Consider the following 24002-nt stretch of genomic DNA (forward strand, 5'->3'; position numbering starts at 1 on the left):
GATGTGCGAGGTGTGCAGGAAGCCCAGCGAATCATGTCCACATGTTCTGGGCATGCCCGGCTATTAAAGGATTCTGGCAGGGATTCGCTAAGGCAATGTTCAAGATCCTAGACACGCAGGTGGTGCCGAGCCCAGAGATAGCAAGGGGGGTGTTGCGTATTCTTGTTCATTTTTCTTTATATAATGTTAATGTTCACCTTGTTTTGCTAAACGTTGTTAATGGTTTTGCAAAAATTATGTTTTGATAAAATCTGAATAAAAATAATTTTTTTAAAAATTCTTTTATCTCAAAGACCCAGAATTAGGATGGATCGAATTATAAGGCTCTGTCAAATATCCTCTCAAGCACCTTAACTACACTAGACCAATAGGATACACAGGTCCAAACACAGCGTATATAATCACCCTCAACTACCAGGCACTTTAGGCACATTGAGAAATAGAGGAGGAGCTAACCGGAGTCTCAAACCCGGTGTGATGTGCAAACAGTGCATTATCTTGAACAGAGTCTCCTTTGTTCTATTACATACCAAAATTGTACTGGCATAATCCCACATACTATCCCATGTCTCCTCATCAATATTAGTTGCCAAGTCTTTTTCCCCCAAGACTGCAAAGTACCTAATGTACAAACACAGGATCTAGATCACCAAGTCTCACAAAACCTGATAATTAACTGATTAGGCTCAGCAGAAATCAGGATTGTTTTCACCGGGGAAATAGAGAAGTTAAGATGCAAGATTGTTTAATTCAGGATAAAGTCTCCGAGTTGCAGATACTTAAAAAAAAGGAATGTCGAGGGGTCAAATTTTTGGTATAGCTGCTCAAAGGGTGACGAGGAAGCATCATTGAACATATCGACCAGCCCACAAATGCCTCTACCTCTCAAAGTATCAGATCCATGGTCTTTAAAACCTGGTGGAAGTCCAGGCAGCCCTGAATGAGAGAAAGTGTGGAAGTCAATAAAGATCTCCCTTTCAGTTGACGGATGCTCTACACTTTTTTTTTAAATATTTAGAGTGCCCAATTATTTTTTCCAATTAAGGGGCAATTTAGTGTGGCCAATCCACCTACTCTGCACATTTTTGGGTTGTGGGGGCGAAACCCACGCAGACACGGGGAGAATGTGCAAACTCCACACAGACGGGCGGCACGGTGGCACAGTGGTTAGCATTGCTGCCTACGGCGCTGAGGACCCGGGTTCGAATCCCGGCCCTGGGTCACTGTCCGTGAAGAGTTTGCACATTCTCCCCGTGTCTGCGTGGGTTTCACCCCCACAACCCAAACATGTGCAGGACAGGTGGATTGGCTACGCTAAATTGGCCCTTAATTGGAAAAAATAATTGGGTACTCTAAATTTATATTAAAAAAAAACTCCACACAGACAGTGACCCAGAGCCGGGATCGAACCTGGGACCTCAGCGCAGTGAGGCGGTTGTGCTAACCACTAGGCCACCGTGCTGCCCCATGCTCTACACTTTAAGGATATTAATAATAATAGGATTTTCACACCAAGCACACCCAGCAGACCCTGACCTAAAGTTTGCACCAAATAACATGACCTGGAACGGGTAAGCCAACTGGTCTGTTTCAATATTGACCCAAATAGTGGTAGGGTCCTTTTTAACCCAATCTCTTATAAACCTAAGATGCGAGACAAATGAGCAGGACTGTTTAAAAGAAGCCTCAGGAATAGATAGATATAGGTTACCAGAGTGGCCAGATAAATAAATACAAAGAACTGCATGGTTCGGTAGCTCAGTGGTTTGTACTGTTGCTTCACAGCGCCAGGGTCCCAGGTTTGATTCCCAGCTTGGGTCTGTCTCTGCGGAGTCTGCACGTTCTCCCCGTGTCTGCGTGGGTTTCCTCCAGGTGCTCTGGTTTCCTCCTACAAGTCCGAAATATGTGCTGTTAGGTAATTTGGACATTCTGAATTCTCCCTCAGTGTACCTGAACAGGCGCCAGAGTGTGGCGACTCAGGGATTTTCACAGTAACTTCATTGCAGTGTTAATGCAAGCCTACTTGTGACAATAAAGATTATTAATATAAACTGAGGGGGAAAAAAAACAAGGACAGCAATATATCTGGAATACAACGGTGATTACATTTTGAAAATCTGCACATTTTTGGACTGTGGGAGGAAACCGGAGCACCCAGAGAAGTGCTCACAGAAATGAGGAGAAAGTGCAAACTTCACGTAGACAGTCATCCAAGGTCAGAATTGAACCCAGTCCCTCGCGCAGTGAGACAGCAGTGCTAACCACTATGCCGCTCACTGCTTCCCCCTTCAAGGTAAAAGTACCCAAGGATTTAGAAGAGGAAGTCGGAGCTTGAAATGCATAATTCTTCAGAAGTACAAGGAAGGATATATTTGGAAATTTAAAAAACCAACAGAATTTTACGTTTAGATGGGAAGATAAGTGGAGGAGAATGTTGCATTTCTAGGACTATTTCCTAGAGAAGTAGAGAAGGCTAGTAAAAGGGATTTAGTAAAGGCTTTTAAAACTATTAAACATTTTGATGGGCGTGATTAGGGAAATTCTCTCTGCTTGGGTTAAATCAGTGATGAGGGATGGTCATATTAAAATCATATCTAGGGGCAAAGGAATGGTTAGGCGGCATTTATTTCTGGTCAAGGTGGAGATTACTGCATTGGAATGCTCAGTCTAGTATAACAAGCACAGACATGATGAACCACATTGCCTCCTGTAGACTTCTATAGCTATTGAGTTCCAATGTCCCCAGTGGATTAAAGCTGCCAAAAAAACAAGATACAGTAGTCCCCCGTTATACCGCACTCCGCAATACACGGCGGGGGTGCTTATGGACCCCAACTTTTTTCACAGAAAAGGTGGCGAAAGAGAGTGATGGGGTAAAGTGCAGCGTCCATGCCCTGTGCTGAATGTCAGTCCCTTTTCCCATTGTCCCCAGGACAGGGCCGGCCTGCAGGTTGTTTGAAGATTCCGTATCCAGCAAGGAGAGGAATGTGCCCTTGTTTTACCCGCTCTGACAGCACACTGCAGCAGGTGGGAGAGGGAGAGAGAGAGGCCACACGCGTGGGTTTATTGCCGCCCCACAGGGAGATTCAGACTCTTAAAACGAAAAAGGGAAAAGTAGAGCGAGTCGTGCAGTTGGCAGAACGGAGCCTGTCTTTTGCTGCAAAAGTTCGAACTCTAACTTTCGGAGGGGGCAGTCTGCCTTCAACCGGGAAACCGGTCGCTTTGTTTCCTGCCTTACTCCCAACCGGAACAGAGCTTCTTAATTCCAAATGACCCGAGTTTATACTCACACCGCTCACAAACCTTTTTATGTTGAAGTCAGGGTTTTTTCCCCCTGATTTTTCATCCGTCGGTGGTCAGGCGATGTCGCGCTTTAACATCGACAAGCGCAACACTAAAAGTGATGGATGTACGTTTTTTTTTTAGACCCGCGGATATCCGCGGCTCAGATTCAACGCGGGTGGCTGTCTTGGACCCCAACGGGGGACTACTATAATATGGTGCACTTCACAACATAATTCACTGATGCCTTTTGGAAATTAACTATTTAAAGTGTTGATTTATAATTAAATAATTAACTGCCTATATCCTCCAAAATCTTCTTGCTCCAGCTACAAGAGGGATTGGTACTTCATATACATATACTAAGTTTTACTGAATGGAAAGAAAAGTGGATAAAATTAAATTCCATGCTTTCCCAAGATTAAAAAAGGCTCGGGTGCAATATTCCACAATTCAGAGAAATGAAGTCTATTGCCAACATATATGATTGCCAACCTTTCACACTGAAATGAGGAAGAAACCCTCTGAATAAGTTAAAAGAATTGATGAAAACACATTTTGGAACAAATTCAAATTCCAAGAAAGTAGCACTTTAAAAGCACATTTCATGAGACCATCATGGAGTGCCATCCCCACTATGTTCTAACACCGGGTGACAGGCAAAAAAGCAAGATGGGTTCAGCAAATTGAATGTGTGTCTTTAATCAAGTAGTATTTACATACATGACTAAATTATTGGGAAATAACAGTTGTCATACTACTTCTTAGTGCTGTAAACCTTTAAATTACAAGCTTTCAAAAATGTTGACAGACTCTTGGTCCTTTAAATATGCCTTCTTAAAAAGTGATATAATTTTACAACTTGGGTGTCATTGTCCCAAATTCAATTATATATTTCAATTAAACATAATCTCCAATAAGATGTTTTTGCATTCCACAGCAGAACCAAACTCCGAGGCTCCGAAGATACTCGAAGTAATAGACAGATAGAGAAATACAGCACAGAACAGGCCCTTCGGCCCACGATGTTGTGCCGAACTTTTGTCCTAGGTTAATCATAGAATTTTGGACACTAAGGGCAATTTATCATGGCCAATCCACCCAACCTGCACATCTTGGACTGTGGGAGGAAACCGGAGTACCCGGAGGAAACCCACGCACACACTGGGAGGATGTGCAGACTCCACACAGACAGTGACCCAAGTCGAAATCGAACTTGGGACCCTGGAGCTGTGAAGCAATTGTGCTATCCACAATGCTACCGAGATGCCCTTAAGAAGAAATTAATCTACACTCCATTATTCTACCCTAATCCATGTACCTATCCAATAGCCGCTTGAAGGTCCCTAACGTTTCCGACTCAACTACTTCCACAGGCAGTGCATTCCATGCCCCCACTACTCTCTGGGTAAAGAACCTACCTCTGACATCCCCCCTGTATCTTCCACCATTTACCTTAAATTTATGACCCCTTGTAATGGTTTGTTCCACCCGGGGGGAAAGTCTCTGACTGTCTACTCTATCTATTCCCCTGATCATCTTATAAACCTCTATCAAGTCGCCCCTCATCCTTCTCCGTTCTAATGAGAAAAGGCCTAGCACCCTCAACCTTTCCTCGTTAAGCCCTACTCTCCATTCCACGCAACATCCTGGTAAATCTCCTTTGCACCTTTTCCAAAGCTTCCACATCCTTCCTAAAATGAGGTGACCAGAACTGCACACAGTACTCCAAATGTGGCCTGGCCAAGGTTTTGTACAGCTGCATCATCACTTCACGGCTCTTAAATTCAATCCCTCTGCTAATGAACGCTAGCACACCATAGGCCTTCTTCACAGCTCTATCCACTTGAGTGGCAACTTTCAAAGATCTATGAACATAGACCCCAAGATCTCTCTGCTCCTCGACATTGCCAAGAACCCTACCGTTAACCCTGTATTCCGCATTCATATTTATCCTTCAAAAATGGACCACCTCACACTTGTCAGGGTTAAACTCCATCTGCCACTTCTCAGCCCAGCTCTGCATCCTATCTATGTCTCTTTGAAGCCGACAACAGCCCTCCTCACTATCCACAACTCCACCAATCTTCGTATCATCTGCAAATTTACAGACCCACCCTTCAACTCCCTCATCCAAGTCGTTAATGAAAATCACAAACAGCAGAGGACCCAGAACTGATCCCTGCGGTACGCCACTGGTAACTGGGCTCCAGGCTGAATATTTGCCATCCACCACCACTCTGTCTTCTATCGGTTAGTCAGTTCGTTATCCAACTGGCCAAATTTCCCACTATCCCATGCCTCCTTACTTTATGCATAAGCCTACCATGGGGAACCTTATCAAATGCCTTACTAAAATCCATGTACACGACATCCACTGCTTTACCTTCATCCACATGCTTGGTCACCTCCTCAAAGAAGTCAATAAGACTTTAAGGCAAGACCTACCCCTCACAAATCCATGCTGACTATCCCTAATCAAGCAGTGTCTTTCCAGATGCTCAGAAATCCTATCCCTCAGTACCCTTTCCATTACTTTGCCTACCACCGAAGAAAGACTAACTGGCCTGTAATTCCCAGGGTTATCCCTATTCCCTTTTTTGAACAGGGGCACGACATTCGCCACTCTCCAATCCTCTGGTACCACCGCTGTTGACAGCGAGGACGAAAAGATCATTGCCAACGGCTCTGCAATTTCATTTCTTGCTTCCCATAGAATCCTTGGATATATCCCGTCAGGCCCGGGGGACTTGTCTATCCTCAAGTTTTTCACAATGCACAATGCAATCCTCTTCCAAGATCATTTCCCAACTTACAAAGAATACAACTGGCAAATGTGCAGCCGGCTCTGCAATTATGAAAGACAGGCAATACTGAAAGCTGAATATTGATAGATGATTATTCATTGTTGTAAAAGATTTATCGTCTACTCACTTGAATCCAAAGCCACTTTTAATATTATATTTTTTCAACATCAAAATCCTACACGGTTTTGAAAATCATCAAATTAAGGAAAAATTCCTACAGTACAAACTTTACCACAGTAGTTTTTGATCTGCAAATCAACATTTTTATTAAACATACAACAATAATGATGATTATGGAATACTTACACTTAGCTTTCTCTTCATCCCTTCCCCTAGTCAGGAGGACCAGCCCCACTATCAGGTTATTAAAATGAAGACCTTTTGACGTTCCACCAAACGAATGATAAATAACCTAAAGAAATAAAGACAAAAATCAACATATTGATAAATTATACTATAATTATTTCAAAACCATACTTTTATCCAAATAGTACATTGAGATTAAGCAAACATTTTATTAAATTTGAACCATCATAATTTAGTTTCAAAATATTAATTATTGGTTTGCCTTTAAAAGTATCATAGCCATGATAATCATTGTATATTGAAGTATTGCCCATCCAACCTGTGCTCAACAGTAACTGATAAGATAGTTATGTGTCTGGGTAACAATACAGCAAGTGCCACGTAACTAATATGCTGTTAAAGCACAATTATGGGAGGCAGCAATACAAACTAGTCAATTCTCATGTTTTGGCTATAGGGCCAGCAAGTAACTCTATTCCTGTACTCGAATGGAGTGGCAAAATTCAATATTCTATGGGAGAAGGACTTTTCACTCAATTCACACTTCAGAGATGGTCTGTTACTCCATAAAGCCACTCATTAAATTTGTCAAGAGTTCAATGAGACTTCAATTTGTTACAGATCACAGAAATAGCAGAGGCCTGTGGGGAAAATTGCTTAATTATTCCTGCTAGGTGGGAGAGGAGAGCAAACACAAAACACAGGGACATCTATCTCTGAGCAGAAAATGATATCTTCATCAATGTCAGATTAATAGTGGAATTTTCCAACAAAATGAAGCATACATTAATGAAAAGTAATAACCCAATTAATGCTTGATGAATCTAAACTTGGCAAAGACTCTTTAGCCAAATGTCACCTAGCTTTATTTGTCTTCAACAGAAGTACCAGCTCAGTTTTCACCATTAGATGTCAAGAATGCCACAGATGAAACAGCTCAGTGCATTGGTCACGGAAAAGGACACAGGCCCTGACCACATTCTGCCTGTAATGCTGAACACCTTGCTCAACAATCAGCCATGGAATGTAGAAAATTGTCCAGATATAACCTGAACACAAAAAGAAGGGCAAATCTGACTAAGTCGATTACTGCCCCAACAGCTTATTCTCATCATCGCTATAGATACGGAAATAGAGCTGTGAACAATACTATTAAGTGGCACCCAGCATCCAATGCTCAGCGTGGGGTCCACCAAGGCCACTTAGGGTCCAGGCTATATTAAAGTCTTGGGCCAAACATGGATGTAAAAAGTTGAATTCCTGAACTGAAACGAACTGCTCTCGACATCAAGGCATTTCATAGAGTATGCTATCACGCTTTGCAGGGATGAGAGAGAAAACTCCAGTGGCTAGTCATAACGCTAAAGGATGATGATAATGGCACTTGGAGGCAAATCAGCTCAGCCCAGAGAGTGCTGCAGCATTCCTAAGGGCAGCATCTTAGGTTCAACTATCCTCAATAACCTTACCTCCATTACAAGGTCAGATTGCTCAGCTCTATTTGCAATTTCTCAGATGATAAAAATTAATGTTCACATGCAGCAAAACTTGGTCAACACCCAGGCTTGGGGTGACAAGTAACTTCCTTTTCAAAAAAATGTTCATGGGATGTGGGTGCCTCTGGCAAAAGCAGCATTTATTGTCTATCCCTAACTACCCAGAAAGGTGATGGCAAACTACCTTTGTGATCCACGGAGTCGTAGGTGCTGATGGGCAAGAAATTCCAGGATTTTGACCCAGTGACTGTGAAGGAACTGTAACATATTCCAAGTCAAGATGGAGATGTTGACATTTGCACGCATCTTCTGGATTTTCTAGGTGACACAGTTTAAAAGATGCTTTTAAAGGAGTTGCTGTGCTACATCTCGTAGATGGCGCCCATGACTGCCACTGTGCACCAGTTGTGGAGGGAGTGAACGTTTCAGGTGGTGCATAAGTGTCAGTCAAGCATGTTGATTGGTACTGGGTGCTGGAGCTTCTTGAATGTTGCTGGAGCTGCACTAACCCAGGCAAGTGGGGAGTATTTCATCACACATCTGATTATAAATGATGAAAATGCTCAAGAGTTATGGGGTATGTTACACACGACAAAATTCACAGCATCTGATCTGTTCTTGGTGGTACTGCATTAACACTCAAGATGCTTAATAAGTTAAAGGACAAATTAAGTGGTTTGTTCAGTTAAGTTTCTGGTCAATGATAACCCCAGGATGTAGACGGTGGAGAAATGTTAACACTATTGAATGTTATGACAAGATGGTCAGATTCTTTCAAGATTCATACCTCAATTGCTAGTTAATGCCATTTCAAACAAGAGAGAGCCATATGTTCAAGGACAAAGTTCTCTGCTTGATTGACACCACATCCACCAGCTTAAACATCCACCCCCTTCACCGCAGGTATACTATGGCTACAGTGTGCATCATCGACAGGATAAATGGCATCATTCATTCCCACATTTCAGTATCATTCCCACAACCAGAAGATTGAGGCAGCAGGTTGTCTGGGAATGTCATCACTGCCAAGTTTCCTTCTAAGTCCTCTTCACTGGGCACATTATGGAAGGAAAAGCAATCCGTTGCTCAGTGAAAATTCCAGTATTTAAAATCGTTTGAGCACCTCAACCACAATTACTGAAACAATGCAATGTGCCCACTATACCATTCTCAAGGGAAACTGGGATGGGCTATAAATGTCAGCAATGTAAGTGATTCCCATATCCTGGAAATTATTTTTAATTGTTTAAATTATGCTGTAAAGGGATGTTTACTAATAAGATGAGTGTCATCTTATTAGTAAAATTTCAAAATGCCAGCAAATACTGGCAAAACTTTCCCACTTAAACTCTGGGTCCGTTTAACATCCTAAAACTGCAGAAACAGACAAATATTGCATAATGTACTTCCAATGCTATACAATTACATAACTGTTTGCACAATAATTACCACAAAGTGAACTTAGGAAAGCATGTGGAAAAATGTACCAAATAGCATTGGTGTCCTATTATTTCAATGAATAATAAAGGTGTGGTAGTTCCAAAATATTCCACAAGTTATATTTATTTTCTCAGTTATACCTCACCTGATAACTTTGAAACTCCACTGCAAATCTTTTTTTTTAAATATTTCTTTATTCTCCTCCTTTTTCACATTTTCTCCCAAAATTTACACCCACCAACAATAAACAATCAGTAACAAATGTCAATCCCCATATCAATAATGATCCCATCCTCCCACCAAACCCCAAACATTAGCCCGCATGTTCACATAAACAAATGACAAAAAAGAATCAGGAACCACCTCTAGTCACCATCAACACCACCCCCCCCCCCCCCCCCTCCCCCAAGTAATGTTCGATGTTATCCAGTTCTTGAAAGTGCATAATGAATAATGCCCATGAATTGTAGAACGCCTCCATCCTTCCCCTCAGTTCAAACTTAACCTTCTCAAGAGTTAAGAATTCCAACAAGACCCCCCGCCACGCCAGGGCACAGGGTGGAGAGGTTCCCCTCCATCCCATCAGGATCCGCCTTCGGGCGATCAACGAGGCGAAGGCTATAACATCTGCCGCCCCACCGTTTCCAACCCTGGCTGGTCCTACACCACGAATATGGCCACCCAAGGGCCCAGGTCCAGTTTCACGTGCACCACTTCAGAAATTACGCTAAAAACCTCCTAGTAATCCTCGAGCTTTGGACAGGACCAAAACATATGAACGAGATTAGCGCCCCCCCTCCCCCGCCGCAATGTTCATTCACATCTTCTATTCCTTCAAAGAATCGGCTCATCCTCGCGAGGTGTGCTCTGTATACCACCTTCAGCTGTATCAGCCCCAACCTCGCGCACAAGGTGGTGGCATTAACTCTCTGGAGCACCTCACACCAGAACCCCTCCTCCATATCCTCCCCCAACACTTCCTCCCACTTTGCTATGATCCCTTCCCTTTGGTGCCTTCTCCTCTTCAAAAATAGCTCCATAAACTGCTGACACTACCCCCTTCTCCAGCCCCCTTGTCAGCACCTCCTCCAGCAATGTGGAGGCCGGCTCCTCCGGGAAGCTCAGTATCTCCTTTCTGGCAAAATCTTGAACCTGCATGTATCTAAATATTTCCCCCTGCTCCAGCCCATACTTCGCTTCCAGCTCCTTCAACCCTGCAAACCGACCCCTGAGAAGCAAACCTTTAAGTGTCTTAATCCCCTTCTCCCATTTCTGAAAATTTCCATCCCACCTCCCAGGCTCAAATCTGTGGTTCCCCCAAATTGACATTTCCCTTGACCCTGCCCCCAACCCAATGTGTTGGCGAAACTGCCTCCAAATTATCAATGAAGCTATTATTACCGGATTCCCCGAGTACTTCCCCAAGGCTATTGGGAGCGGCTCTGTTGCTAGTGCTTTCAATCCCGACCCCCTGCACAAACTCTCCTCCATTCTGACCCACTGGGAATCAACCCCTCTTACCCAGCTCCGTACCTTCTCCACATTCACCGCCTAGTAGCAATACATCAGGTTCGGAAGATCCAAACCCCCTGCCTGCCTTCCCCTCTGTAGGAGCACCTTTCTAACACTGGTCACCTTCCCTCCCCATATGAACGACGTAATCCTTCCCTCACTCTCTCTGAAAAAAAGCCTTTGGCAGGAAAATCGATAGCCATTGAAGAATAAACAGAAATTGCATCAACATGTTCATTTTAATCGCCTATACCCGACCCGCCAGTGACAGAGGGAGACTGTCCCACTTTGCCAGATCAGCTTTCACTCTCCCCACCAAACTAGAAATGTTGTACATGCAGAGCCCCCCCCCCCCCCAAGGAAACCTGCACCCCCAGGAACCTAAAGTGAGTCCCTGCCCTACGGAATGGCAGCCCCCCACCCCTGCCCCCACCCGAGACACCAGAAAATACTTACTCTTGTCTAGATTTAGTTTGTACCCAGAGAAAGACCCAAACACTCGAAGCAACTACAATATTCCCCCTATCGACACACTCGGTTCCGACACGTATAACAACGAGTCATCGGCATATAAGGACACCCTATGCTCTATCCATCCACACCCCTGACGACTATTCCTTTCCATACCCCCGAACTTCTTAATGCAATGACTCCACTGCAAATCTGATATATTGAAGGATTCCGACAGAAAGAAGGGCAAGCTTGATGTTATGAGAATGCAAACTGTACCAAATGAACCAGCGTTCTCTGGGCAGCACACTGGCAGAGTGCTTTAGCACTGCTACCTCAGCACCAGGGACCTGGGTTTGATTCCAGCCTTGGGTAACTGTGTGGAGTTTGCGCCTATGTTTTACATGGGTATTCTCTGGGTACTCCGATTTGCTCCCACAATCCAAAGATCTGCAAATTAGGTGGATTATCCATGATCAATGCGTGGGATATTAGGGATAATGCAGGGGGGGAGAGCCTACTGAAGTATAATGTATGCCCCCCCCCCCACACAACAAAAAACCTGCACACAATGTTCAAAGTTAATCAATCTTAATGTTTACTGACCTCCCAACTTCTAATTTTTTATTACAAAATGTTCCTTTCACAGTACCAAAAACAGGCAGATTTCCAATCCGCCATGTCTGCAGCCCTCATAAATAACATTAGAAGATTATACCATATTCTATTCTTAACTTTGTAGACCATTTTTTTCATGGGTACCCCCGCACTAGAAACCTGCTCAAGCAAAATGTCCATAACATGTCCCGAAGATATATCACTACTGCTGCTGAACCGTCAGCAAGTGTGAGTTCACTAAGCATTGCCTTTTATCTCTTTTATAAAAGCAACATACTTCCAAATGGCCCTGAGACCAGAAATCAGACAAAATGTCCTGTCACTTCTTGTCACAATACATCAGTGCATTAACATGTTGCACCACAAGATAACAACAATCTTGTTCTGTGACTTCAGTTGCAAGCGCGCACACTGCAGCATCTATTTTTTCCCTTGGCACATTGAAAAACTCGATAATTTAACCACTTCTTTGTTGTATCAACTTAGCTCAAGAGTTACCTTTATCATCATAATATTTCTAACGCTTTCAATATTTCTAATATTAAACCAATGAAGTCTTCACAGCTATTCACACTATATATTAACGATTTAGATGAGGGGAAATAACTGGAATATTTCCAAATTTGCAAATGACACAAAGCTGCAAGGGAGAGTGAGCTGTGAGGAGAATGCAGAGATGCTTCAGTGCGATTTGGACAAGTTGAGCGAGTGGACAAATGCATGGCAGATGCAGGATAATTTTGATAAATGGAAGGTTATTAGTAGCAAAAACAGAGGGGCAAATTATCTGATTGGCTCCAAGTTCAGAGAGGGGAATGTGCAACATAATTGTCTCAATTACAGGCAACTCAGCCATTTTTGCAGTAACACCGAAATACCATTCCCCGTTTCAACACCACTTTCATCTGGCTGTCTTGAATCTGGTTTCTTGCGCAATTCTTTCCTATCCTTTAACCCCATCATCAAAGGCTAAGATCCCATGTTCTAGAATTTTATCCTTAAATCTTCCACTTCTCCTTGGCACACACTTTGTCACTCCTGCTAAGTCTCTTTAGTGGCCTGTCATCAGTTTATGTAAAACACCCAGTGATCTTTCTGTAGGTTGTTGGAGTTATACAAATTGCTGTAAAGCAGTATAATGCCCCTTTTAAAACATTTTCACAAGTACCCACAGAGCCTCACGGCTTGCTTGTAATAGACAATCAAGCTCAACTTCCAATAGCCCACCTTTCTCATTTTTGCTTTTTACAAAGTAAAAGTACTTTTATTCCTGGTTAATGCCCAGTACCAGACCAATCATAATTATAGGATTAGCTACTCTATGCACATTTTTTCAATCCCCAAGTGGAAAATCTCAAGGCGTCTCTTGGGAACTCATTGTGCGCACACCTGATGACCCTTCTCCACTAGATTGTACATAAAGACTCATTTCGTGGGTGGCATGGTGGCAGTGGTTAGCACTGCTGTATCACGGCCTTGAGGACCCAGGTTCGATCCTGGCCTTGGGTCACTCCCCGTGTGGAGTTTACATATTCTTCCCGTGTCTGCGTGGGTCTCATCCCCACAACCCAAAGATGTGCAGGCTAGGTGGACTGGCCACACAAAATTACCTCTTAATTGAAAAAAAACATATTGGGTACTCGGGCTCATATCAGTCAAATTACTTTGTCCAGAAGTAATAATATTACAGCATGTAACAAATAAACACCACACCAGGTTAGTGAATAAGCAGACTGAGTGAGTATTTTATACATCAATAATCAACTGCGATCAAAGAGTAAGAAAGACTTAACTGACTTGCCATTGCACATAAGGAGGTGAATTCATGTTAAATGTTTAAAAGATGTAGTTCATGTATTTTCGGTTCATAGTTTTACATCACGCTTTGAATTATTTTTATAATTAAAGAGGAAAATTAAATGCTTAAAATCAACTTGCAGTGTGTACATGTCAGAGCTAAAAGTTGCTAACCTGAGGTTCTATAATACTGACTGGTAGGAAGCTGTAATTATTGAGAGACAAATTTAAACAGGCAATTCCACTGCTCATCTGGGCATAGGAATTTATAATGAAAAAAATAACAATAGTGTGACAAAAATTTGACAAGATTTAGCAGACAAAAAAAGTGGACACTGATGCAAGATTTTTAATACATTATGACAGTGTACCAGAACACTGTAGCGTTGCACCAGAACTTCTGGTGGGATTTTGACTGCCCAAACCTGCGCGCCAAATTACCGCAGTGCCTTTAAGAAAATATCCAGTTGGCGAGCGACCATATATGTTCACCACTAAGTTTTCAGAATAGAAATAATGCCCTCCAATTAATATTTCAATAAATATGTAATCAGTTCCTATTTATTGTCTCTGTCAACCATAGTCAAGAAAACAGTCAACGATATTAAAATGAGCAGCTGGCCCCAAAATGATTTAGGTCAAAAGTTACATTTTCTGGGCAGCAAGGTGGCGCAGTGGTTAGCATTGCTGCCTCACGGTGCTGAGGTCCCAGGTTCGATCCCGGCTCTGGACCCTGTCCGCGTGGAGTTTGCACATTCTCCCCGTGTTTGCATGGATTTCGCCCCCCCCACAACCCAAAGATGTGCAGGGTAGGTGGATTGGCCATGCTAAATTGCCCCTTAATTGGAAAAAATTAATTGGGTATGCTAAACTTATTTTTAAAAGTTACATTTTTTTTTAACATAAATTAGAGTATTCAATTCATTATTTCCAAGTAAGGGGAAATTTAGAGTGGCCAATCCACCTACCCTGCACATCTTTAAGTTGTGGAGGCGAAACCCACGCAAACATGGGGAAAATGTACAAACTCCACGCGGACAGTGACCCAAACAAATCTGGGCTCTTAGAACTTGCTAATTAGCCAATGATTGGCCAACCATCAAAACTTAATGATGATCGGAGCAGGGAGGGAAAATTGTTGCATCCCATATTTTAAACCTTTTTTGCCTTTCAACAGAGCGAGAGATCAATGATAAAATAAAGTCACTAATTGTAGCAGTCCTGACTCATAGCTGTACTGACTGTAAAAGTTCCATAATCCTTCAAAATCCGAGTTCTCTTCGGACATTTCTGAACTCAAATTACAGAAATACGCTGCTAGTATTTATTCAGTAGAGCATGCCATTGAATTCCAGTTCTTAAATCTTGAGGTACATGTCTGAACACACTTAAAAGGTCTTCAAATTTAATTTCCTCAAGATAACAAGGATATTTTAATCAGTTTCGACAAAGTGTATACAAAACATTCTTAAGGTTCACAAAAGTAATATTTTGAAGACTTAACCTCCAGAACCAGGCACACCACTAGCTAAGCTGCTCTGGTACAGCTGTAACACTGGCATCTAACCAAAAATGTGGAAAATTGCCCAGGTCACTGTTGTCCACAAAAGCAGGACAAGTCCAATCTGGGCAATTATTCACCATTAGTTTACTCAATCATCAGCAAACTGATGGAAGATATCACGGACACTGCTATCAAGCCTATTCTGTAACAGCCTACTCACTGGTGCCCAGTTTGGCTTCTACCAGGATCAATCAGGTCCTGACCTTATTAAAGCCTCGGTCAAATGAGCTGAACTCCAGAGGTGAGGCAAGAACAATTTCCCTTGAGATCAAGGTAGCATTTGACTGAGTGTTGCATCAAAGAGCATTAGCAAAACAAGGCAATAGGAATTGGGGTAAACTCTCCACTGGTTGGAGCCATACCTAGCAGAAATGAAGATAGTTAATTTAAGTCAATTATTTCAGTCCCAACTCATTGCTGCAGTTTCTCAGGGCAGTGCCCAAGCTCAAACATCTCCAGCTGTTTCAGCAATGACTTTCCCTCCAACATTTAGCCAGATTTGGGGATGATTCCAACCAGATGTTTGTCAATGACTGCACAGCATTCAGTGGCATTTGTAACTCTGCACTTACTGAAGTAACCCATGCTGAACAATATTCAAGCTTGGGCTTATAAGTGCCAAGTAATCGTCATGCCACACAAGTGCCAGACAACAATCATCCAAACATGAGAGAATCTAACCATCTCCTCGTGACGTTCAACAACATCGCAGGCAGTGGCAGGGAGGGGGTGCATGCCATCCACTAACTTAAATGTTCTCCACCATCTACTGCAGCAGCTTGTCAAAAGATTCCTTTGACAATTCTTTCCAAAACCTTCAACCTCTACCACCTTGAAGGACAAATCCAGCAGACAAACGGCAACTTTACCACCTGTAAGTTGCCCTCCAAACCATACTAATCCTGATTTGGAATGATACCTCCATTCTGTCATACAGTAGTCCCCCGTTATACCGCGCTCCGCAATACCGCGGTTCGCGATATACCGCGGGGGGGGGCTTATGGACCCCAACTGTCAGTTGTGTCAATTTCAGCGGCCGGCTGATTATTTCAGCGAGAGCAGCTTCCCTCTCTGGATCAAAGTGAGCCGGCCGCTGAAATTGACACTGCCGGCTGCTCTCTCCCTCCAATCAGAAACATTCAAACTTAAAAGTTGGATTGGAGGGAGAGAGCAGCCGGCAGTGTCAATTTCAGCGGCCGGTTCACTTTGATCCGGAGAGGGAAGCTGCTCTCTCACTGAAACAATCAGCCGGCCGCTGAAATTGACACTGCCGAGGGGGGGGCCGGGTGTTGGGGGGGGGGGGGGGGGGGGGGGAGGAGAAGAGGGGGGGGCGGGTGTTGGGGGGTAGAAGAGGGGGGGGCGGGTGTTGGGGGGGGGAAGAAGAGGGGGGGCGGGTGTTGGGGGGGGAGAGGAGGGGGGGGTGGGTGTGGGGGAGACCCCCCTGGGGGTGTGGGGGAGACCCCCTGGGGGTGTGGGGGAGAGAGGGTGGACCTGCGGGTGTTGGGGGAGAGAGGAGGGCCCTGCGGGTGTTGGGGGAGAGGGGGGGGCCCTGCGGGTGTTGGGGGACGGGGGAGGAGGGGGGGGGGGGGGGAGAGGGGGCGAGCCGGAGGGTGTGGGGAGGGGGCGAGCCGGAGGGTGTGGGGGGACAGGGGGCGAGCTGGACGCTGTGGGGAGAGCAGGAGGGTGTGGGGGAGAGGGGGAGAGGGAGCGAGCCGGAAGGTGTGGGGGGAGAGGGGGCGAGCTGGACGCTGTGGGGAGAGCAGGAGGGTGTGGGGGAGAGGGGGAGAGGGAGCGAGCCGGAGGGTGTGGGGGGAGAGGGGGCGAACCGGAGGGTGTGGGGGGAGAGGGGGCGAGCCGGAGGGTGTTGGGGGGGGGGGGAGAGGGGTCTATTTGGAGGATGTGGGGGGAGAGGGGGCGAACCGGAGGGTGTGGGGAGGGGGCGAGCCGGAGGATGTGGGGGGAGAGGGGGCGAGCCGGAGGGTGTTGGGGGGGGGGGAGAGGGGGCGAGAGGGGTCTAGTTGGAGGATGTGGGGGGAGAGGGGGCGAACCGGAGGGTGTGGGGAGGGGGCGAGCCGGAGGATGTGGGGGGAGAGGGGGCGAGCCGGAGGGTGTGGGGGGAGAGGGGGCGAGCCGGAGGGTGTGGGGGGAGAGGGGGCGAGCCGGAGGGTGTGGGGGGAGAGGGGGCGAGCCGGAGGGTGTGGGGGGAGAGGGGGCGAGCCGGAGGGTGTGGGGGGGAGAGGGGGCGAGCCGGAGGGTGTTGGGGGGGAGAGGGGGCGAGTCGGAGGGTGTGGGGGGAGAGGGGTCTAGTTGGAGGATGTGGGGGGAGAGGGGGCAAGCCGGAGGGAAAAAAAAGAAATTGACACTGCCGGCTGCTCTCTCCCTCCAATCAGAAACATTAAAACTTAAAAGTTGGATTGGAGGGAGAGAGCAGCGGGCAGTGTCAATTTCAGCGGCCGGCTGATTTCAGTGAGAGCAGCTTCCTTCTCCGGATCAAAGTGAGCCGGCCGCTGAAATTTTAATTGGATCCACGATGGGGGTTTTAAATTTATTTAAAAATCTATGCTAGCGCTTCCCATTGTGAGTCTACGGGGGTCTGACCTCTCCCCCCGCCCCCCCCGTAGACTCACAATGGGAAGCGCATGCATAGATTTTTAAATAAATTTAAAACCCCCATCATGGATATCCGCGGCTCGAATACAACGCGGGTGGCTGTCTTGGACCCCAACACCCGCGTTATAAAGGGGAACCACTGTAGTTGCTGGCGCAACCTGGAACTCCCTTATTAACACCAGTGTTGATGCAGCGGTTCAAGGCAGCAGCTCACCATCATTTTCTCAAAAATGTTGGCCTTGCCAGTGACACTTACAACCCCAACTCCAGCTTCTGTGAACAGAATACCATAGATTGCAATGGTTATGTTATTTGTAAGTATAATGTCAGAACATCTAATTAAAGAACAAATAATTTGAACACAATCTGTATAAAAATGTTTGACAAATAAAGCTTCGACTGAACTAAACATTACATAAATTCCAGCAAAATGCACTATACAATAATGCAATGCCAAATGAACATATGATAGCACATGCCCTCCCACCAAGACTTTTTAGAAGAAATATTTTTATTCAAAGCATTTTCATATCTACAAACAGAATCAGAAGAACCACCAAACAACTCAATAAACACCCACTCCTACCTCCCCCCACAACCATACACACCCTGCTCCCTCCCCATACCCTTGCTGAGCTTTCAAAACACCTTAAAGAAATGAATAAATGGCTTCCACCTCCGGGTGAACCCATGCGACGAACCCTGAAGAACTTAACCTTCACCAATCTCAGGAATTCTGCCAGGTTGCTCACCCCTGCTTTCGGCGGCTGCGAGGCCCACCATCCAAGCAAGATTCATCTCCAGACTATCAGGGAGGCCAAGGCCAAAACATCAACCTCGCACCCCCTGGACTCCCGGGTCTTCCAACACCCTGACTATTGCCACCTCTGGACTCGGGGCAACCTCCACCCCAAGTACCTCGGACATTACGCCCATGAACCCCTGCCAGAGCCTCCATCTTGGACACGCCCGGAACACATGGACTTGATTCGCAAGCCCCCTTGCGCACCACCCACACCTATCCTCCACCTCCTCAAAGCACCTACACATTGTTGCCACTGTCATATGACCCACATGTACCAGATAAGACTCGTCTCGTACACTATGAGGGTACGTTCACCCTCCGCAAGGCCTCGGCCCACATCTCGGCCTCACGTCCACTCCCATTTAATGTTCCCACCGATCCCCCTCCCATCAACGCCTTGAAGACATCTGACACCTTCCCCTCCTCTATTTCGCCCCTCGACAGCACCTTGTCCTGAAGCCCCAGGGGCAGCAGCCCAGGACAACAGCACCTCTCTTCTAACAAAGCCCCAAATCTGCAGGTGCCCAAAACCATTCCCCCTGGGCAATCAATACACTTCCTCCAGGTCCTCCAACTTCGCAAATCTGTCCCCTATAAACAGATTGCCAAAGCACTCAATCCATGCCTGCTGCCACTTCCAAAACCTCACGTCCAGCACTGCTGGTGCAAACCTATGGCTAACGCAGATCACTGCCCACATGGAGGCACCCTCAAGCCCCAAATTCTGCCTCCACACCCTTGGGGCCGACACCACCACTGGGCTCACAGAGTTCCTGGCCAGTGAGAACGGTAGAGGCGCCAACAACAAAGCCCTTAATCACGTACCCCTACACAATGCCGCTTTCATCTGTCCCGACACTGACCCCTCCCCCAAGGCCCACTTCCTAACCATAGCGATATTTACCGCCCATTAGTAATTCATCATATTCTGCAGCTGCAGCACCCCCCCCCCCCCCCCCCCCAGCTTCTCCAAGAAAGCCCTCCTAACCCGTGGGTCTTCCCCGCCCACACCTCTGCGTTGTCCCCCAATGCAGCCTAATATACCCCAAACTCATTTGTTTCATCCAACCGGCACCTTATATAGCAGCTGGATCCAGTCCACAAAACCCTGCCCGAACCAGAAACATCCCAGCACCTCCAGCAAATACACTCAACATCACCTGATAATGCCTTCTCCACGTCCATCGCAACCACTACCCCCACCTTCTGCCCCTCCGAAGGCATCATGATTACATTGAGTAGCCTCCTCACACTCGCCGACAACTGCCTCCCCTTCACAAAGCCCATTTGATCTTTGCCCATCACCCTAGGGACACAGTCCTCGATTCATGAAGCCAACACCTTCGCCAACAACTTTGCATCCATGTTCAATAATGATAATTGGCGGTACGACCGGCACTGCTCTGGATCCTCATCTTTCTTAAAATCAGAAAGGTGGAAGCCTGCAACAATGTAGGGGGGTTTCCCCCTCTCTCTGCCTTCATTATATGCCCTCACCAGCAGTGGCCCCAGGTCCTCTCCCAACTTTTTATAGAACTGTAGTAGGAACCCATCCAGCACCGAGGCCTTCTCAGCCTGCATCGCCCCATACTGTACTTAACCTCTCTCAACCCAACTGGGGCCCCCAGTCCCTGAACCAGCCCCTCCTCTACTTTGGGAAACACCAGCCCATTCAGGAACCGCCGCATCCCCATCTCCTCGGTCAGGGGCTCCGGCTCGTATAGCATTCTACAAAATACCTCAACGCCCCATCCACCCAATCTGGTTCCATCACCACCTTGCCCTAACATCCCTATCTCTAACTCTGCGAATCTTTCCTTGCCGCGTCTTTCTTTCTCAACTGATGGGCCAACATACTGCTCGCCTTCGCTTTGTACTCATACACTGCCCCTCAGTAACTGCCCACCGCCTTCCCCGCAGAAGCTAGCCCAAGCGGACTTCAGGTGGCGGCCATGGAGTGAACGGGCGCACTATTAGTGGCTCTCGCTCAAGGTGGATTTTTTCGGTCTTTTCCCCACCCGAAGGGCAAAGTATTTGAGAACAGAATATGCAGGAGTGCCTGGAGAAGGTTTTACTCTTCTGGTGTGGCTGGTGGATTGATCCATAAACTAGGAATAGTGCAAGTAGGAATGACCTGCTGGAGCAGGAGTGTGTTGGTGGTGCGTCACAGGATAAGATGGCAGAAGGGAAGGGGGCTGCACTACCTGCCCAGTGATCGACAGAGCAGGTAATCCTAACCCTAACCAGAGTTCCCCAATGAAAAGTTTCACCAGCGGAGGAAAGAGGCCCTGGAACACCCAAGCAAGGTGGTGGAACCAATTTAGTCAGGGATCGAGCAAGTGGAGCAGAGGCTGGAGTCCCATGGCCTGTTGATCTGGAAGTGGAGGAGGCATTGGGGGAGCACGAGGAGCAGTTGCCCTTGTTGGTGGCCGAGATGGAAGTGATACAGGATACCCAAAAGAGGCTGAGGGAGAAGGTGGAGGATCTGGAGAATCACTCCAGAAGGCAAAACTTCAGGATCGTTGGGATGCCTGAAGGCATCGAAGTCGCAGAGACCAGTGTGTACTGTTTTCGCATGCCGGAGGAGATGATGGAGTTTGAGAGAGACAATGGACTGGGAGGACTTTTGAGGACATTAAACTTTGGAGGAGTTTGTGTGTTCTTTAAAGTTTTTGATTTTGGGTGCCTGCAGTGGATTGGTGTGAGGTTGTTGGCAGATAAGGAAGTATGTTGAGCAGGTGAGGGCAGCCATCTGGGCTACGTGGAGCTAAACCACTCGGGGGAGGTCACAGCCACCACCCTCAAAATCTCATCCACCAGTCTTGCCCACTCTTCCCGCTCCGTTTTCTCCCTCTGCACCCAAATTGATATAAACTTGCCCCTGATGACTGCCCCGAGTGCCTCCCATGATCTTTCCCCGTATCATTTAGCCCCACGTATCCCCGAATGGCAGACCGCACCCACTTGCACAACTCATCTGCCAATAGCCCCACATCCAGCATCCATTGCAGGCACTGCTCTGTGAAAGTACTAACACTTATTGAATTATGTACAAGAACAGTACATTGCTTCAGTCAAAAGAGATCATTGTATTGAGTTAAAATCGTACCTTGTTTAATAATGGCAGTTATAAACCGATTATACATTCAGCAATTCATGACGAAAATGTAACTACATTTAAGGGACAATAGAAGAAAGTCACTTTTTTAAAAATTACCCAAAAGACAAAAATATGTTTCATAGGATGGCACGGTGGCACAGTGGTTAGCACAGCTGCTGAAGGCACATTCGTCCCGTGTCTGCATGGGTTGCATCCCCACAACTTAAAGATGTGCAGGTTAGGTGGATTGGCCGCACTAAATTGGCCCTTAATTGGACAACAAAGAATTTGGAACTCAAAGTTAAAAAAAAAGACACAATGGTTAAAGTAAATTAGTTTTGCATTCATTATACAGGGAACCTCACTAAGACTGTTTTTTTTTTGGAGGGGGTCAGGGGGTAGTGGAAAGAGTGGGCAAAAGAAAGGCTCAGAGGTTATCACGGCTAAATGCAGCTACTTTGCTTCAGTTTTGCTATCCGAATGGATTCCTCAGTCAATTGACAACACTCTCGCATCCTCATCTGCCTTCACATTGGTGTATCCTTTCCTTCACGCCCATGCTGCAGAAACATTTGTACTCTTCCTCAATGGTCTTAAAGTCATATCTTCAGTCTCTTCCAACAATCTTTAATATTCAATTTGATCTAGCTGATATCCTTAGAGCTTATTGTTTCGGCTCTTCACCTTGTCGCCACTAACTGCTACAAATTCGGGTCTGAACCAAGTGTCAAACTCAGTTTCAATAGTGTTCATCAGTTTAATGTTCTGGCACTCTGCAACTTAGGGACACTGACTGTTCTATATTTACTAGTATGGTAGCAGCAGCCAGAATTGTAACAATAACACCTTCTGTTCTGCACCCAACCTCGATTTCTTATGCCTTTGTACTGAATTTTTAATGAATGAACACTTGGAGTTAACAATAGAAGGGACGAGGGCTAGTTTGTACACTATGTGATAGTGTACAATAACATGAATATCTAGTTCATGTTAATATTTTAGAGATGGTTTTAATTCTGCAAAGATTAATTGTAGAAAATGGGTGACGGGATTTTCCCAGCCCCGCACTGGGCCGGAGGATCCCTGCAACTGCGCCACGCCGCCCCCAGCATGCAATTCTCTGCGGGGGCGGAGAATCGGCACCATTGGCGCCGGCGTGTTTGGAGCGGCAGCGGTTGCGGGCTGCTCTATGCGGCCGCCGCCGATTCTCCGGCCCGGGTGAGCCGAGTGGGCGCTCTAAAAAGGCAGAGTCCTGCCGACACCGTCCACACCTGGTCTCAGTCGGCAGGAACTCTGCGCGCAGGGTCGATGGGCAGCCTGTGTGGGGGCTCCGATCGGGGCCCACCTGAACTCCGCCGGCCCCTGAACTCCGGCGCCATGTTGCATCCAGACAAATGTGAGGTAATGCATTTTGGAAGGTCTAAAATATTCAACAGGTCAGGGGGCATCCATGGAAAAACAATAGTATTCAGCATTTCAGGCCTTTGGTTCTTCCTCAAAACCATAAACCTGAAACAGTGACTTTCCTCAGGCGAAAGGCTTGAATTGTTGACTGCCGTTGTTTTTCCACTAATGCTGCATGGCATGATATGTATTTCCAGTTTTTTCTATTGTTATTTCCAGCATTGTGGTATTTTTGCTCCCTTTCGTGCAAGCTCCAGCTTGAAACACATTCAAATCCATTCATGTGTAACTTTGTAGAAAAACAGCCGAGAAATCCTAAACATTGGCAGCCATGGACTGCACAGAAATCGTACTCTAATTGAACCATGCCTCGTATAATTCATTAAAAGCAAAGATTTTGCAGCATCAATCAGACTATTCCTGAAAGTACAGAAAAATTAGACCTAGAGTTTTCTGGGATCTTTTTAAATGAAGTCAGCCGTGGTAGAATTTGCAGTTAGAGCGGTAGCACAGTGGTTAGCGCTGCTGCCTCACAGCGCCAAGGACCTGGGTTTGATTCCAGTCCCAGGTCATTGTCTGTGTGGAGTTTGCACATTCCCGCTGTGTTTGTGTGGGTCTCACCCACACAACCCAAAAAATCGCCCTGTTCCTCCCCACTGCAGACCCCACCAATTCTTCACACGAGTGAAACAACAGGCGACCATGTACGGCCTGGATGAGCCAGAGCAGGTTAAACTCACAGTTTTGAGTTTAGACTCATCGGTAGGAGCAGCCCTCCCCGACCCACAGAACGTTGGCGGAGGCACCCTCG

The 24002-nt window shown here is 46.1% G+C and overlaps 1 protein-coding gene across 3 annotated transcripts in view; it reads right to left on the reverse strand.

Annotated features, from left to right (window-relative positions):
• usp32 (ubiquitin specific peptidase 32) overlaps positions 1–24002 on the reverse strand; it is a 234179-nt gene that overhangs the window by 149532 nt on the left and 60645 nt on the right. For all 3 annotated transcript variants that reach the window (XM_038814182.1, XM_038814181.1, XM_038814183.1), the window contains one exon: positions 6396–6501. In XM_038814182.1, coding sequence (XP_038670110.1) covers positions 6396–6501 — 106 coding nt within the window. The remainder of the gene's footprint in view (positions 1–6395; positions 6502–24002) is intronic.

The sequence above is a fragment of the Scyliorhinus canicula genome, chromosome 12, assembly GCF_902713615.1.
Source record: "Scyliorhinus canicula chromosome 12, sScyCan1.1, whole genome shotgun sequence".
In the NCBI taxonomy this organism is placed as follows: domain Eukaryota; kingdom Metazoa; phylum Chordata; class Chondrichthyes; order Carcharhiniformes; family Scyliorhinidae; genus Scyliorhinus; species Scyliorhinus canicula.